This window comes from Ranitomeya variabilis, chromosome 2 (genome assembly GCF_051348905.1).
Source record: "Ranitomeya variabilis isolate aRanVar5 chromosome 2, aRanVar5.hap1, whole genome shotgun sequence".
Taxonomy (NCBI): Eukaryota; Metazoa; Chordata; class Amphibia; order Anura; family Dendrobatidae; genus Ranitomeya; species Ranitomeya variabilis.
This window is the reverse complement of record NC_135233.1, coordinates 224,596,840-224,614,627: the sequence shown is the minus strand read 5'-3', so window position 1 is coordinate 224,614,627 and position 17,788 is coordinate 224,596,840. Positions and strand designations below refer to the sequence as shown.

The 17,788-nt window shown below is 46.2% G+C and overlaps 2 protein-coding genes across 2 annotated transcripts in view; both read left to right on the top strand.

The window, feature by feature from the left end:
- Positions 1 to 2,854: 2,854 nt before the first annotated feature.
- HAUS7 (HAUS augmin like complex subunit 7) overlaps positions 2,855 to 17,788 on the top strand; it is an 80,049-nt gene continuing 65,115 nt past the window's right edge. The window contains exons 1-3 of the mRNA XM_077283779.1: positions 2,855 to 3,004; positions 8,161 to 8,276; positions 8,635 to 8,702. Of these exons, the coding sequence (XP_077139894.1) occupies positions 2,951 to 3,004; positions 8,161 to 8,276; positions 8,635 to 8,702 (238 nt within the window). The 5' untranslated portion in view covers positions 2,855 to 2,950. The remainder of the gene's footprint in view (positions 3,005 to 8,160; positions 8,277 to 8,634; positions 8,703 to 17,788) is intronic.
- On the top strand, positions 15,955 to 17,580 carry LOC143805039 (uncharacterized). Its single transcript, XM_077283781.1, has 3 exons — positions 15,955 to 16,120; positions 16,244 to 16,354; positions 16,802 to 17,580. The coding sequence occupies exons 1-3, from the start codon at positions 16,112 to 16,114 to the stop codon at positions 17,438 to 17,440; spliced, it is 759 nt and encodes a 252-aa protein (XP_077139896.1). The 5' UTR covers positions 15,955 to 16,111; the 3' UTR covers positions 17,441 to 17,580.

Below are 17,788 nucleotides of genomic sequence, written 5' to 3'. Positions count from 1 at the left end.
CCACGTTCAGGATTGCATCAGGATTTGGTCAGGATTTTTCATCAGTATTTGTAAGCCAAAACCAGGAGTGGAACAATTAGGCCGGAGACACACTGGTGCGAGATACGGCCGAGTCTCGCTGGTTAAAAGCAAGCTGTGGCACTGGCACTCCAGAGCGGAGCTGTGCAGCTCCATGTATTGCTATGCAGCTGCACGCTCCGCTCCGGAAATCAGGTGCCACAGCTTGCTTTTAACCAGCGAGACTCGGCCGTATCTCGCACCAGTGTGTCTCCGGCCTTAGAGGAAAAGTATAACAGAAACATATGCACCACTTCTGCATTTATCACCCACTCCTGGTTTTGGCTTACAAATACTGATGTAAAATCCTGACCAAATCCTGATGCAATCCTGAACGTGGACACATACCCCTAGGGGTATGTGTCCATGGTCAGTAAACGCTGCTTGTTTGATGCTGCGCAGAGCTGCAGCGTCAAAAACGCAGCGTCCAGATGTTCCAGCATAGTGGAGGGGATTTTATGAAATCCCGTGTCCACTATGAGTGGAAACACGCATCCGACTTCCCTGCGACTCCGGACATGCTGGGCGTCTTTTCAGATCGCAGCATGTCCGTGCTACCTGCAGCGACACTGCGTCGCCGCAAGTAATATCACAGGGCGCTATGTGAGGGTGCGATGATCCCGGATGTGTACAGTTAACACATCCGTCATCATCGCGTCCCAGAAAGGGGGCGGGGCTTAGCGCCGAGCGGCTTCGCCGCTGCGGCGATACCGCCGGCCATCCTGACCGTGGACACGTACCCTAACTCTCCTACTCGGACTCTGGCTTCCTTGAGTGTCAGAACCTCAGACCTCTCTGCATCAGAAGACAGAGGTCAGCAGTCTGAACTCCGGCTCACCAAACCAAGAATGCAAAAAATGTATAATTCTCTCCACTTCACTTACACTGAGCACTTTTATCATCTCAGTTGCTGCCTATGCAGGACGCAATAGTCGAGAAGTTTATTGGCTGCTGCACTCTGTATAAGCAGTAATCAAGTTGACAAAGCTCTTTTTACTTATACTGAGAACTGTGTCATTTCAGTTGCTGCCTATGCAGAGTGCAGCAGTATTGATGTGTTTATCGGCTGCTGCGCTCTGCATTAGTAACCACAGAGTTGACAAAGCTCACTTCTTTTATACTGAGAACTTTATCAGCAAAAAAAAAAAAATTAAATTATCACTCTTGGAACGTGAGGATGAAATAAATAGGTTAAAAATGCTGTGTCCTTAACCCCTTCCCGACATGTGACGGAATAGTACGTCACATGTCGGGACCCCCGCTTTGATGTGCGCTCCGGCGGTGAGCGCACATCAAAGTCGCGACATGTCAGCTGTTTTTTACAGCTGACATGTGCGCGCAATAGCGGCGGGTGAAATCGCGATCACCCGCCACTATTAACTAGTTAAATGCCGCTGTCAAACGCAGACAGCGGCATTTAACTACCGCATCCGGCCGTGCGGCCGGATATGAGCGCATCGCCGACCCCCGTCACATGATCGGGGGTCGGCGATGCTTGTACATTGTAACCATAGAGGTCCTGGAGACCTCTATGGTTACTGATCGCCGGTGGCTGTGAGCGCCACCCTGTGGTCGGCGCTCACAGCACACCTGCATTTTAGCTACATAACAGCGATCTGATGATCGCTGTTATGTAGCAGAGCCGATCGGGCTGTGCCTGCTTCTAGCCTCCCATGGAGGCTATAGAAGCATGGCAAAAGTAAAAAAAAAAAGTTTTTAAAAATGTGAAAAAAATAAAAAAAACATAAAAGTTTAAATCACCCCCCTTTCGCCCCAATCAAAATAAATCAATAAAAAAAAAAAAAAACCTACACATATTTGGTATCGCCGCGTTCAGAATCGCCCGATCTATCAAATAAAAAAAAGCATTAACCTGATCGCTAAATGGCGTAATGAGAAAAAAATTCTAAACGCCAGATTTACGTTTTTTTGGTCGCCACGACATTGCATTAAAATGCAATAACGGGCGATCAAAAGAACGTATCTACACCAAAATGCTATCATTAAAAACGCCAGCTCGGCACGCAAAAAATAAGCCCTCACCTGTCCCCAGATCACGAAAAATGGAGACGCTACGAGTATCGGAAAATGGCGCAATTTTGTTTTGTTTTGTTTTTTGCAAAGTTTGGAATTTTTTTTCACCACTTAGGTGAAAAATAACCTAGTCATGTTAGGTGTCTATGAACTCGTAGTGACCTGGAGAATCATAATGGCAGGTCAGTTTTAGCATTTAGTGAACCTAGCAAAATAGGCAAGCAAAAAACAAGTGTGGGATTGCACTTTTTTTGCAATTTCACTGCACTTGGAATTTTTTTCCCGTTTTCTAGTACACGACATGCTAAAACCAATGATGTCGTTCAAAAGTACAACTCGTCCCGCAAAAAATAAGCCCTCACGTGGCCAAATTGACGGAAAAATTAAAAAGTTATGGCTCTGGGAAGGAGGGGAACGAAAAACGAAAACGGAAAAACGGAAAAAGCTCCGGGGGTGAAGGGGTTAAAGGGTTAAAGGTGGAGTTCGTCTGCTCTCTGTAATTTATTCCTGACATCTGCTGCAATGTTTAAAACATTACTATGAACAGAAAAAAGTTCTTAAAATCATTCTCTAAAAAAATCCCTTTATGCTCCTCCTTAGCTGCGACTCCAAAGCCACACAATGAAGTACAGGGCGCAGAGAACAGGTCACAGGCTCTTCTACCACTAAAAAGAGGGCGGGAGGGCGGGGAAAGCTTAGACAGCCAATCAGCGGCTGATGAAAGAGGCAGGGCGCGTGTAAATATTCCATCAGCCAATAAGGGCAAGTCGCTCTGTAATTTTTTTTTCTCTCCACCAATCACAGAGCTGCGGTGGAGAGCTTTAGCCAATCGGCGCCAAGTGGTGTGTGAAAGGTGAAGATGGCGGGAGGACCGGAGCTGGAGAAGGCAGCGGAGCTGTACGAGCGGCTCCAGGTGAGGCAACCTCAGTCTCGGCGGCTTTAGGGCCCGTTATGTTTTGTCTCCGCGGTATTGCTGGGAGTTGTAGTCTTACAGCAGCCTGCGAGTCGCGGGCATTCACAATAGGCTTTTTTATAACCCCTGAACTGCCAGTTTTTCCTAGTTCTGAGACGTCATGCTGTGATTTGTAGTCCTTGCCTTTTTTTTGGGGGGGGCAACGTTTGAACATAGTCTTATCGCGATAGCAGCCGTGTCCAGTTATTCTGACCACTGTCCCTTTAGGCTACTTTCATTAGCGTTGTTGGCTGTACGTTGCAATGCGTCGTTTTGGAGAAAAAATGCATCCTGCAAAGTTGCCCGCAGGATGCGTTTTTTCCCCATAGGCTTGCATTAGCGATGCATTGCCACACGTCGCATCCGTCGTGCTTTGGCGGACCGTCGGCACAAAAAAACGTTACATGTAACTTTTTTTGTGCGTCGTGTCCGCCATTTTCGACCGCGCATGCGCAGCTGGAACTCCACCCCCTAGTCCCCGGACCTTACAATGGGGCAGCGGATGCGTTGAAAAACTGCATCCGCTGCCCCCGTTGTGCTTCTATTTCACAGTATGCGTCGGGCCAGTGCGACGGGCCGACGCTAGTGTGAAAGTAGCATTATTTATGAGGTTATAACTCTGGAACGCTTCAACAGATCCCGATGATGCATTGTTTTCTCGTGACATATTGTCCTTCATGATGGTGGTAACATTTCTTTCATAAGACTTGTGTTTATTTGTGAAGAAAACAGAAATTTGGCAAAAATTTTGCAATTTTTCAAACTTAATTTTGAGCCCTTAAATCAGAGAGATATGTCACACAAAATGGTTAATAAATAACATTTCCCACATGTCTACTTTACATCAGCACAATTTTTGAAACTTAATTTTTTTTGTTAGGACGTTACACTGTGAAGTGGGTAAAATGGCACCAAAATTGGTCCCACAATTTCTACTGAATGTGGCAATAGCCCATATGTGGCTGTACAGTAATGCTTAGCCATACGGAGAGACTCGGGAGGGACAGAGCGTTGGACCAGTACGTTGTAGTGACCAGTACGTTGTAGTGACCAGCTCATGCTTCTTGAGACACGCACCCGTAAATTTGGCGATTTCTCATCACTTCAGAAGTGTCAAATGTGGACGCTATATGTGGTTTAGGTACACAGTGGGGCTCAGAAGGGAGGGGGCATTTAGATGTGGGAGTAGATAATTTGCTGAATTTCTTTTGGCGGGTGAGGAGCCATTTTGCTTTTCTAGAGCCTTTGTACTACCTGTAACATGGAACCACCTTATATTTCTGTTAACAGATGACGGACCTGAGTGGGGACTTGCTTTTTTGTAGATTAAGTGGAAGCTTTTGTTAGGAACATTTTACAGAATGTTTGGGATCACATTTATCCAGAGCTCTACGCTAAGCACTTACTTTTTGGGTTTCCATCTAAATCTCTGAGTGACATGATTCAGATGAGACCCCCGAGGGATCCATTCACTGTACTGAGGCAGCAGAGTTACTCTGGACTCCGTCTGGCCTCTGTTCCACGGTGTTCTTATCAGACGTGCACAAAACTGTGTCCGACGGCATTTTTATGCAATCCTAAAAAGACAGACACCGCCGGATCACAAGTTCTATGGTGTCCACAGTGCCTCCATCTTCCTCATTATAGGGAATCTTCCACCAGAGGTTTTGCCTGAACCACGTATTTCAGAGATTTACATAGAAACCCTGGTGAAAGCGCTCAGCACAGAGTGCAGGGTAAATGTGAGCCGAGCTTTGGGAGGCAGAATGAACAAATCAACAGCATGTCAAGAATTGGTTTTATTTACTTTTTACGCCATTCCTAGTGTGGTATAGGTGATTAGGCGACTTTATTCTTCGGGTCGGTTCGATTACAGCGATACCAGATTTATATCAGGTTTTTTAGGTTTGGCTGCTGTCACACACTAAAAGATCACAATACTTTGATAGCTATAAATTTTTCCATATTTTGGCCCACAGAGTCATGCGAGGTCTTGTTTTCTGCGGGACAAGCTGGCATTTTTATTGGTACCATTTAAAGACACATGACGTTTTGTTTATTTATCACTTTCTATCCCAATTTTTGGGAGGCAGAATGGACACAAACCAGCAATTCAGGATTTTTTTTTTGTCATTCCGCTTGTGGTAAAATTGATAAGGCAGCTTTATTCTTCTGGTCAGTGCGATTACGGTGATACCACATTTACATATTTTTATGTTTTGTTGCTTTTACACAATAAAACTTTTATAGAGAAAAACGTTTTTGCATCGCTTTATTGTGAGAGCTATAACTTTTTTATTTTTTTGCTGCTGGAGCTGTATGGTGGCTCGTATTTTGCAGGACAAGATGATGTTTTCAGCGATACCATTATTATTTATATCCGTCTTTTTGATCGCGTGTTATTCCACTTTTTGTTCGGCGGTATATTGATAAAGCGTTTTGTTTTGCCTTGTTTTTTTATTTTTTTATGCTATTCACTAAAGGGGTTTAAAGGGGTTAACTAGTGCAACAGTTTTAGGCCGGCGTCACACTCGGCGTAAGACAATACGGTCCGTATTTTACGGCCGTAATACGGCCGAAATACGGTGAAATGTTCCCAAAATAGTGATCCGTAGGCAGGGTGTGTCAGCGTATTTTGCGCATGGCATCCGTACTGCGATATTTTCGCGCAGGCTTGCAAAACCGACATCTAATGGATTTATGTGCTCAAATGTTCATTAAAACATATATACAGTATATATATATATATATATATATGTCATTGAGACACATATATATATATTCTGTATTTAGATTTCATTCAGCGAGATATCTGTGAACAGCCGGTAATTCAATTGCCGGCTTTTCATTTCTCCTGCACAAACCCGACAGGATATGAGACATGGTTTACATACAGTAAACCATCTCATATCCCCTTTTTTTTGGCATATTCCACACTACTAATGTTAGTAGTGTGTATGTGCAAAATTTCAGCGCTGTAGCTGCTAAAATAAAGGGTTAAATGGCGGAAAAAATTGGCGTGGGCTCCCGTGCAATTTTCTCCGCCAGAGCGGTAAAGCCAGTGACTGAGGGCAGATATTAATAGCCTAGAGAGGGTCCATGGTTTTTGGCCCCCCCGTGGCTAAAAACATCTGCCCCCAGCCACCCCAGAAAAGGCACATCTGGAAGATGCGCCTATTCTGGCACTTGGCCACTCTCTTCCCACTCCCTGTAGCGGTGGGATATGGGGTAATGAAGGGTTAATGCCACCTTGCTATTGGAAGGTGACATTAAGCCAGATTAATAATGGAGAGGCGTCAATTATGACACCTATCCATTATTAATCCAATTGTTGGAAAGGGTTAAAAAACACACACACACATGATTTAAAAGGATTTTAATGAAATAAACACAGCGGTTGTTGTAATAATTTATTGTTCTCTCAAATCCATTTGCAGTCCCTCGCTTGGCAACATAATAAACGCACAAGATACATACCTTCTGATGTACTGTCAGGTCCAACGATGTAATCCATCTGAAGGGGTTAACTAATATTACAAGCAGGAGCCCTGCTATAATGCAGCTGTGCTCCGTGCTTGTAATTCCCCTGCGAATGAATGAAATGTGGGTCATTGACCTACATTTCATTCATTCGCGGTGAGGCGCCCTCTGGTGGATGTTCTCATGAACTGCAGCCTGGGAACTTTTTCCCACGCTCCAGGTCATATGAGGACATCCACCAGGGGGCGCATCACCGCGAATGAATGAAATGTAGGTCAATGACCCACATTTCATTCATTCGCAGGGGAATTACAAGCACGGAGCACAGCTGCATTATAGCAGGGCTCCTGCTTGTAATATTAGTTAACCCCTTCAGATGGATTACATCGTTGGACCTGACAGTGCATCAGAAGGTATGTATCTTGTGCGTTTATTATGTTGCCAAGCGAGGGACTGCAAATGGATTTGAGAGAACAATAAATTATTACAACAACCGCTGTGTTTATTTCATTAAAATCCTTTTAAATCATGTGTGTGTGTGTTTTTTAACCCTTTCCAACAATTGGATTAATAATGGATAGGTGTCATAATTGACGCCTCTCCATTATTAATCTGGCTTAATGTCACCTTCCAATAGCAAGGTGGCATTAACCCTTCATTACCCCATATCCCACCGCTACAGGGAGTGGGAAGAGAGTGGCCAAGTGCCAGAATAGGCACATCTTCCAGATGTGCCTTTTCTGGGGTGGCTGGGGGCAGATGTTTTTAGCCACGGGGGGGCCAAAAACCATGGACCCTCTCCTGGCTATTAATATCTGCCCTCAGTCACTGGCTTTACCGCTCTGGCGGAGAAAATTGCGCGGGAGCCCACGCCAATTTTTTCCGCCATTTAACCCTTTATTTTAGCAGCTACAGCGCTGAAATTTTGCACATACACACTACTAACATTAGTAGTGTGGAATATGCAAAAAAAAGGGGGATGTGAGATGGTTTACTGTATGTAAACCATGTCTCATATCCTGTCGGGTTTGTGCAGGAGAAATGAAAAGCCGGCAATTGAATTACCGACTTTTCACTAACAGCGCTGCGTATTTCTCGCAAGTCACACTGCTGGTCCGTGTGGAATCCGTATTTTTCTCGCCCCCATAGACTTTCATTGGCGATTTTTTTGCGCAGTACGCTGACAAACGCAGCATGCTGCGATTTTGTACGGCCGTAGAAAGCCGTATAATACTGAACCGTAATATACGGCTAATAGGAGCAGCCCCATTGAGAATAATTGTGCCGTATGTTATGCGAGTTTTACGGACGTAGTTTCTGCGCTCTTACGTCCGTAAAACTCGCCAGTGTGACGCCGGCCTTATAGGTCAGGTCATTACAGACACGGCGATACCAAATATGTGTATTTTGTACAATATATTTTTAGTATTTCATTTTTTTTTTTTTTGTACTTTGTCCCACTTTCACTTTTTGCATGCTGATTACTTATAAAGCATATGAGTGCAGCATGGTGTAGCAAGTTTGCTAGCCCTGATTACACAGGAGTGTGGTGTGACAGGCTTGCTGACTGTTTCCAATGGAAACCAAGATCCTTTTGCTCCTTGCATGCATGTTGATGGTTTCCTTTCTTTTCTTAGAAGTTGAAGTGCCCGTGTCTTGAAGGAGTGTATGTGACCGAACCCCAGAGTATCCATGAGCTCTTGTTTACCCCATCTGTTCATCGCTTGGACATCCTGGAATGGATCTGTATAAGGTAACATCCACATCTTCTCCTGATATCCGCCGTACATGTCGGGTGCTCGTATACTGAGCGGGCTCAGGAGCTGAGCCTGCACCATAGACTTCGGGTGCCAGCTGCCTTATACAGCCGGCACCTGCTTCAATCATAAGCGATTGAAGCTGACTCCAGTCACTGTTATTTAACCACTTAAAGTAGTGCAATCCCAGTGACGTAATGGCAGCTGGGGGCCTACTGAAGACCACCCTCTGCACCATCTTTGTTCTCCTTCTCCATAAGAGATAAACGTAACTCCATACTGTTAGCAGTGAAGAATTGCAGTATATGTACCTGTGCACCATGTGACGGTATTATTCACTCTCTTCCTCTGCAGGGTCCACCCTCCTCTCCAGGAGCAGTTCTTCACTTTGAAGGAGTCTCAGGCAGAAGTAAAGGTGAAAGGTAATGTCTTCCCACTTCATTCTGAGTACTGTGATATTATGTCATTTTTTCTGGTTCTCTGCTGGAACTTGTTGTGAAATTCTAACTTGTAATGAAGGGAACAATATTTTGGGTATCAAGTGCTATGCACTGTATGGACCAAATATGGTGAGTACGCAGCATATAGGAGGATGTTCACACTGGCCACGTAACAGACAAACAGAAACAAAATGAGCATATCCCCTGCAGTCGGTAAGTGAAAGGCAATAGTGCATGTAAATAACATGTGGGGGCCGCAGCCCTGAGTGTACGGAGTACAAGGAGAGAACAGGACTGTCATGATTTGGGTACACCTTGTCGTGGTGGGATGGATTTTACACTTTGGTAATCAGGAACTTTGTTTTTGATTAAAAAAAAAATCAGTAACCTACAGCAAAAGTATGTGCCCCCTCCACACCGCACCTAAAGGAGTCATGTGACCTCCTCTACATACACAGACATTAATATGGTGTCAGCTGTCACGGAGTTACCGCGACAGTGTGGAGCCAGAAGACCGCAGCTTCTGATTGCTCCTATTCTGGAGCTGAGAAGAAGCACTTCTTCATTTTAAATGTTTATTCCTTCTGGCAGAACAGGGGTTAATCGACCATGTTGGAAATCCCTATGTTCACAGCTGAGCTCGGTTAGCCTCTCCTTTCCCTTTTATAATCTGGGCTCTGTTACTAATCCTTGTCAGAGCTAGCATTTGCTGCATGGCTAACAGTGGGAGAGGAGCACATATGAGAAGGAGAGTTGGAGGAGTTATTAGTGACTGTTGCTTGGTTTGTATGCGTGGTAATTCCTTATCCTTATCTGTTTTTGTTTATTCCCCTACCTCCACGCCCCGATGCATTCCTCTGTTATGTGAGTGAATATTTTGTATGCCTGGAGTTTTCTGTTAACCCTTGCCCATGTTGCCTTGTTTGTCAGGTTGGTGTACTATGGTGCACAGTAACACCCCCTCTTCCCTGGGTGGGGGAAGAGAACAGACGGAGGGCTAATTCAGGAGATAAGGCTAGGATGGATGTCCTGGCATCTTCACCTTCAGAAGTATTTCGGGGAATAAGGCAAGCTAGGGTGCCCCCTAGTGTTAGGGACAGGGAAGGAAAGGAGCCCCTGGTCCTGGGTCACCCGACAGTTGTGTCATAACATTGTCCTCTGCAGATATAACGGCTCCCACTCTTCTGGGAGGGTTTTCTACAAGATTTTGGAGGCGTCTCTGGAAATGTTTGCCCCTTCATCCAGAAGAGCATTTGTGAGGTCAGAGACTGATGCTGGGGAGAGGCCCGGGATCACTGTCTCCAGTATAGGTGTTGTATGGGGGCTGAGGTCCGGGCTCTGTGCGGACGGTCATGTTCTTCCACCCATCTCCCCCTCCATCTCTGTATGGAGCTTGTGCAGTGGGCGCAGTCATGGGGGACAGAAAAGGGTCTTCCCCAAACTGTTCCCACAAGGCTGGAAGCTACAATTGTCAACAATGTCTTGTGCTAAAACATTAAGATTTCCCTTCACTGGACCTAAGACCAACACCTGATGAGCCTATAGTATCACACCTCCTCCACCAAACTGTACAGCTGTCGGATAGAGCAGTGGATCCGTCACTGCACAGAACACGTCTCTACGTCTCCGCAAGTCTCCTGTTATTACCCCGCGCAGTAGTAGTTTAGAGCTGAATGTTTTTGCTGTCTGATAACAAACTCCATGACCGGGAGCTAAATGTGGTGAACTGGATAAAATGTGATAATGTTGTCAGAAACAGCACTCTATCTGCCGCTGCCGTGCTGTAGGTAAATATCTCCTGCTCTCCCCATGTTTGTAGTGAAATAAAAATAGATGGTGATGGCTGTGGGGAAAAAACTATGTCAGAAGTTCAAGGTTTTGTTTTTTTTTTTTTCCACTTTCCAAAAAAAAATCAACAAAAAGTACAATAAAATTTATACATACACTGGGGAACTAAGTATTTGATACTCTGCCGATTTTGCAAGTTTCCCACCTACAAAGAATGGAGAGGTCTGTAATTATCGTAGGTACACGTCAACCGTGAGAGACAGAATCTAAAAATAACAAAAAAGAAAATCACATTGAATGATTTTTACATAATTAATTTATATTTTGTTGCATGAAATAAGTACTGTATATACTCGTTTACAAGTTGACCCAATATAAGCCGAGGCACCTAATTTTGCCACAAAAAACTGGGAAAACTTATTGACTCGAGTATAAGCCGGGTATGCATTATCCCTTCAACCCCATCCTTGTCTGCGTGGCTCCTTATCCCCATCTTTGTCTGCGTGGCTCCTTATCCCCATCCTTGTCTTCGTGGCTTAAAAATAACATCCTACTTACCTTCCCTGCTTGCCCTCGCAGCATCTCGTGCCGGTGCCAGCAGCTCCTGCGGCAAAGCAATCACGTGTCCCCGCTCATTAAGGTAATGAATATTCACCTCTCTCCACGCCTATGGGAATGGAGAGAGGTGAATATTCATAACATTAATGGGCGGGCACTCGCGATAACCCGGCAGCTGCTGGCGGCTGTAACTGTGCACGCTATAAGAGCAATGCATATTCATTGCCAGTGCAGTGAATATTCATTTCTCTTTAGCAGCGGGTACAGGCTTTAGCTGCAGCAGTCGGCTCCTGCCTCCTGTGACCCATTGCTCCGCCACTCCCCTTCACCACCATCTTCTGGGACAGTGACTTGTGAATAAGACGAGGGGGGCGTTTTCAGCACAAAAAAGTGCTGACAAACTCTGCTTATACACGAGTATATACGGTATTTGATAAATAGAAAAACCGAAATTAATATTTGTTACAGAGAAACCTTTGTTTGTAATTAGAGGTCGGACGTTTCCTGAAGTTCTCAACCAAGTTTGCAGGGATTTTGGCCCACTCCTCCATACAGATCTTCTCCCAGATCTTTCAGATTTCAGGGCTGTCGCTGGGAAACATTGAGTTTCAGCTCCCTCCAAATATTTTCTATTGAGTTCAGGTCTGGAGACTGGCTAGGCCACTCCAGGACCTTGGAATGTTTCTTTGGGAGCCACTACTTAGCTGCCTTGGCTGTGTGTTTTGGGTCATTGACATGCTGGAAGACCCAGCCACGACCCATTTTCAATGCTCTTATTGAGGGAAGGAGGTTGTTGGCCAAAATCTTGTGATGCATGACCCCATCCATCCTCCTTTCAATACAGTTCAGTCTCCCTGTCCCCTTTGTAGAAAAGCAACCCCAAAGTATGATGTTTCCTCCACCACGTTTCACGGCTGGGACTGTTCTTGGGGTTGTACTCATCCTTCTTCCTCCAAAGACGGCGAGTGAAGTTGTTCAAGAAGTTCTATTTTGGGCTCATCTTACCACATGATCTTCTCCCATGCCTCCACTGGATCATCCAGATGGTCATTGATGAACTTCAAATCGGCCTGGACATGTGTTGGCGTGCCCTGCAGGATTTTAATCTATGATGACGTAGTGTGTTACTAATGGTAATGTTTGAGACTGTGGTCCCAGCTCTCTTCAGCTCATTGACCAGGTCCTCCCGTGTAGTTCTGGGCTGGTTCCTGACCTGTCTCAGAATCAGCTGTACCCCACAAGGTGAGATCTTGAATGGAGCCCCAGATCGAGGAAGATTGACAGTCATCTTGTGGGTGGAAGCTAGCGCTGACTTTACTGATTGTAGGTGGAAGCGAGCGATGACTTTACCGATTTGTGTGTGCAAAAACACAAAAAACTAATATATATAATTACACTGCTCAAAAAAATAAAGGGAACACTTAAGCAGAATATAACTCCAAGTAAATGTCTGTGAAATCAAACTGTCCACTTAGGAAGCAACACTGTTTGACAATCAATTTCACATGCTGTTGTGCAAATGGAATAGACAACAGATGGAAATTATTAGCAATTATCAAGACACACTCAATAAAGGAGTGGTTCTGCAGGTGGGGACCACAGACCACATCTCGGTACCAATGCTTTCTGGCTGATGTTTTGGTCACTTTTGAATGTTGGTTGTGCCTTCACACTCGTGGTAGCATGAGACGGACTCTACAACCCACACAAGTGGCTCAGGTAGTGCAGCTCATCCAGGATGGCACATCAATGCTAGCTGTGGCAAGAAGGTTTGCTGTGTCTGTCAGCGTAGTATCCAGAGGCTGGAGGGTCTGCCAGGAGACAGGTCAGTACACCAGGAGATGTGGACGGGGCTGTAGGAGGGCAACAACCCTGCAGCAGGACCGCTATCTCAGCCTTTGTGCAAGGAGGAACAGGAGGAGCACTGCCAGAGCCCTGCAAAATGACCTCCAGCAGGCCACAAATGTGCATGTGTCTGCACAAAAGGTTAGAAACCGACTCAGTGAGGATGGTCTGAGTGCCTGACGTCCACAGATGGGGGTTGTGCTCACAGCCCAACACCGTGCAGGACGCTTGGCATTTGCCACAGAACACCAGGAATGGTAAATTCGCCACTGGTGCCCTGTACTCTTCACAGATGAAAGCAGGTTCACACTGAGCACATGTGACAGACGTGAGTCTGGAGACGCCGTGGAGAGCGATCTGCCTACAACATCCTTCAGCATGACCAGTTTGGCAGTGGGTCAGTAATGGTGTGGGGTGGCATTTCTTTGAAGGTCCGCACAGCCCTCCATGTGCTCACCAGAGGTAGCCTGACTGCCATTAGGTACCGAGATGAGATCCTCAGACCCCTTGTGAGACCATATGCTGGTGCAGTTGGCCCTGGGTTCCTCCTAATGCAGGACAATGCCAGACCTCATGTGGCTGGAGTTTGTCAGCAGTTCCTGCAAGATGAAGTTTTTACTCTTCGCCACGACAGCACCCCACTGGAGAGAGGGATCCGCCCCGCAGGAACAGGAAACCTATTGAGAAATAAAAGGGGGCGGTCCGCCTCTCCTCCTCAGTTTAGGTTTCCTGTTCCTGCGGGAACGACAGGACTTCTTAATGAGAAAGCATACCTGGGCTTGCATGCCGCCTGCGCAGTATCCGAGAGAACGGCAGGGGCTGCGGCTCAGAAGCAGCGTCGGGGGAGTTCCGTTAGACGGCACCCTCCTCGTCTGATGGAGCGGGCAGACGGCCGGGTCCGGGAAAGGCCGACCGGCGTCCTTCCCAGCGTGCGGTACGGCAGCAGGAGCCGGGTAAGGTGACCTTCCATTGCGGCCCGGCGTTGAATCCCGGGCCGCACATGCGCCGACCGCCGCAAATACAGGCTACCTCGGAAGTGGATCTTGGACTTCCGGGGCGCCTAGGCCGGATCCAGGGCAGGGGAGCCGGCACTGGTCTGCGCATGCGCGGGAAAAAAAAAAAAAAAAAAACGTTTTGGCGCTCTATTTAAAGCGCTCACTAACACTGAAACGGCGATGCAGAGATGTCATCCCCAGGTGCCATGGACCCCACAACCGGAGTTCCAGTACCCCCCGCCAAAGATCACGCCAGAGGATCATCGGACACCGCTCGTAAAAGCGACGGTTCCAGAACAGGATCTCGGCCTTCTGATCCGGTATTATTTGCTTCACTGGGTGAGTTGTGAACTCTGCCTATTAAGCTAACGCTGTCTCCCTATCTCTCTCTTTTCCCTTTCTCTCTCTACTTACACGCTTAGGGCAAAAAACGACAAAAAACGAAGCACAGGGAATGTGCCTTGTGTAACCAGCCCCTCCCTGACTCATACCCCAAAAAACTTTGTGAGGACTGTTTTAAAGAAACAACACAGGGAGCAGCAGTGTCCATTACTGACCTACGGGCCATTATTAGAGAGGAACTAAAAAATATGACCCAGGAAAAACCACGTAGTTCTAAATCTAAGACACCGACACTTGTGTCAGACTCCGACAGTGACCAACCGATACTGTCAGATGCCTCCCTATCATCATGTCCAGCGTCATCATCCTCATCAGAGATTGAGGGACGCTCATGTTTTCCCTTGGACAGTGTGGACAACTTGGTAAAATCCATTCGAAATACCATGGGGTGTGAGGAGTCTAAGGGTGCGCAAACCGCGCAAGAGATAATATTCGCGGGTTTGGCAGACAGAAAGAGGAGATGTTTTCCGGTTATACCAGCAGTGAAAACATTAATTAAGAGAGTGGGAGAAGCAAGATCAGAGAGGCTTTCTACCCTCAGCGTCAAAACGTAAATATCCGTTTAGTGACGAGGAGCTTCTTACTTGGACCAAAGTCCCTAAGGTCGACGCAGCTGTAGCCTCTACCTCCAAACAATCCACTCTACCTGTGGAGGATGCGGGACTATTGGTCGATCCTTTGGATCGTAAGGCTGAATCATCCCTTAAACGTTCCTGGGAAGCGGCTACAGGAATATTCAAACCTGCAGTAGCCAGTACTTGCGCGGCCCGGTCAATGATCATCTGGATTGATCAGTTAGACCAGCAAATTGAAAAGAAAAGCTCGAGAGAAAAACTAAGAGCAGCCATCCCTTTAATACGAGGAGCAGCGGCCTTTCTGGCAGACGCCTCCGCCGACTCACTCCGTTTAGCAGCAAGATCTGCGGGCCTTGTGAATAACGCAAGAAGAGCCCTATGGATGAAGAGTTGGAAAGGGGACGCGCAATCTAAATCTAAAATATGCGCAATCCCATGTGAGGGTGAGTACCTCTTTGGTAAAACCTTAGATGAGATACTCAAAGGCAAAGGACAGGAAGAAAGCTTTTCCTGAATCCTCTATTCCCTTTTACAGGAGAGCCTTTAAGAGGAGGCCGTTTGGCAAAAGGAGGCAAACAGATAGGTCTACAACATGGACCACTAAGGACGACAAGCAGAGAGGTACCATGTTTAGAAGACCCAACCCCCCAAAAAACAACAAATACTGAGGACATACCAGTTGGGGGCAGACTTAAATTTTTCACCACCCAATGGGAGAAGATAACATCTAGCTCGTGGGTTTTAAATATCGTCCGAGATGGAATTAAATTAAAATTCTCTCGTGTGCCCCACGAGTCTTATATTATAACAACTCTCAGCTCGCCTATACAGCAACAGGCTTTAGAGCTTGAAATTCAAACCCTAATATCAAAACGGGTCCTAGTCCAAGTACCGATGGGACAGGAGGGTAGGGGATTCCATTCTCCCCTATTCCTAATCTCTAAGCCCGACGGTTCTTTCAGAACCATCATAAACCTTAAACTCAATTCATTCATTGAAAATTATACATTTAAAATGGAGTCCATTAGGTCCACCATAAAACTCCTCTTCCCAAACTGTATGATGGGGGGGCATTGATCTAAAGGATGCTTACTATCATCTCCCCATTCATAACAGATACCAAAAATTCCTCAGAGTGGCGGTAAAAATCAACAACGAGGTTCGTCACTTCCAGTATGCGGCCTTACCCTTCGGCCTCTCAACAGCGCCGAGGATCTTCACCAAGATAATGCTAGAGGTGATGGCATACCTACGCCAGAAGGAAACTCTGATTGTGCCCTATCTGGATGACTTTTTGGTAATAGGAAATTCAGTTACTCAATGTGCTGATCGTTTAGCTCACGCAATTTCCTCTCTACAGGACCTGGGCTGGATAATCAATACCGACAAATCCAGACTCACTCCGCTTTCCCGTCAGGCGTTCTTGGGGTTCCAGTTAGACTCCATATCTCAAAAGTGTCTCCTGCCGCAGGTAAAAATCCTACTGATCAGACACAAAGTCCTAGCCGCAATAACTAATCCTCGTATATCCCTAAGACAAGCTATGTCGTTATTAGGGTCTCTTATCTCTTGTATACCAGCAGTGAGATGGGCTCAACACCATACTCGAGTACTACAACATCAAATTTTACAAGAGGATAGACGGTTATTTGGTCACCTAAATACAAAAATAACCTTATCTCAGGAGGTTTTAACTTCCTTAGAGTGGTGGCTAGACTCAAACCATTTGTTGAGTGGGGTTCCATGGGTAATAACGCCATCTCACACCATAACCACTGACGCCAGTCCTCATGGATGGGGCGCTCATATGGGGAACGATTATTGCCAGGGATCATGGAGCATGGAAGAAAATTGCAGCTCCTCTAACTTTAAAGAACTGAATGCTGTAAAATACGCCTTATACCATTTCCTCCCACAGATTCGGGGGAAAGACGTCAGAGTCCTGTCCGACAACACCACCACGGTGGCGTACCTAAATCGGCAAGGAGGTACGCGATCAGAGACTCTGATGTCTTCTGCTACGGAAATCTTAAATCTAGCAGAAAGTCACCTAACATCCCTTACTGCACTGCACATAAGGGGAGCAAGCAATCAGCAGGCGGACTTTTTAAGCCGACACACCCTGAGGCAAGGAGAGTGGTGTCTGAACCAGCAAATATTTTTGGACATAATATCTCTTTGGGGCCGTCCTCAGATAGATCTTTTCGCCACAAGGAAAAACAGAAAAGTCCGGAGATTTGCTTCTCTATCTCCAGCGGATCATCCGGACATTCTGGACGCTCTCCAAGCCCCTTGGCAGTTCAGTCTGGCGTACGCGTTTCCTCCGATCATATTGCTACCTCAAGTTATACACAAAATCAGAGAAGAAGGGGCGAAAGTTGTACTGATAGCTCCATTCTGGCCCAAGAGACCATGGTTCTCATGGCTACAGACCATGTCGGTCTCAGATCCTTGGGTCCTCCCCTCAACGCCCAACCTTCTCTTCCAGGGTCCGTTTTTCCACCCTCAGGTGGACAATCTCCACCTGACGGCCTGGAACTTGAGAGGCAGATGCTAAGATCGAGAGGATTCTCGGGGGGTTTAATTGATACGCTTCTCCATAGTAGAAAACCCTCCACCACAAAAATCTATACAAGAGTATGGAGAAAATTTTTTCAATTCCATACGTCTACCAACACATCAGAAATTCCGATACATTCTATCCTGGAGTTTCTTCAAAAAGGGAGAGAACTAGGTCTAACTGTAAACACCTTAAAGGTTCACGTTTCAGCACTAGGAGCCCTCTATGGCCATAACATCGCGGGGGATAAATGGGTATCCAGATTTATTACGGCCTGCGAAAGAATGAATCCAGTTAACATACCTAGGATTCCACCCTGGGATTTAAATTTAGTCTTACAAGCCC

Coding starts and splice junctions, on each gene's coding strand:
- LOC143805039 (XM_077283781.1), top strand. Junction 16,355..16,801: donor AAAAGTGTCTCCTGCCGCAG/GTAAAAATCCTA, acceptor TTCCTCCCACAG/ATTCGGGGGAAAGACGTCAG.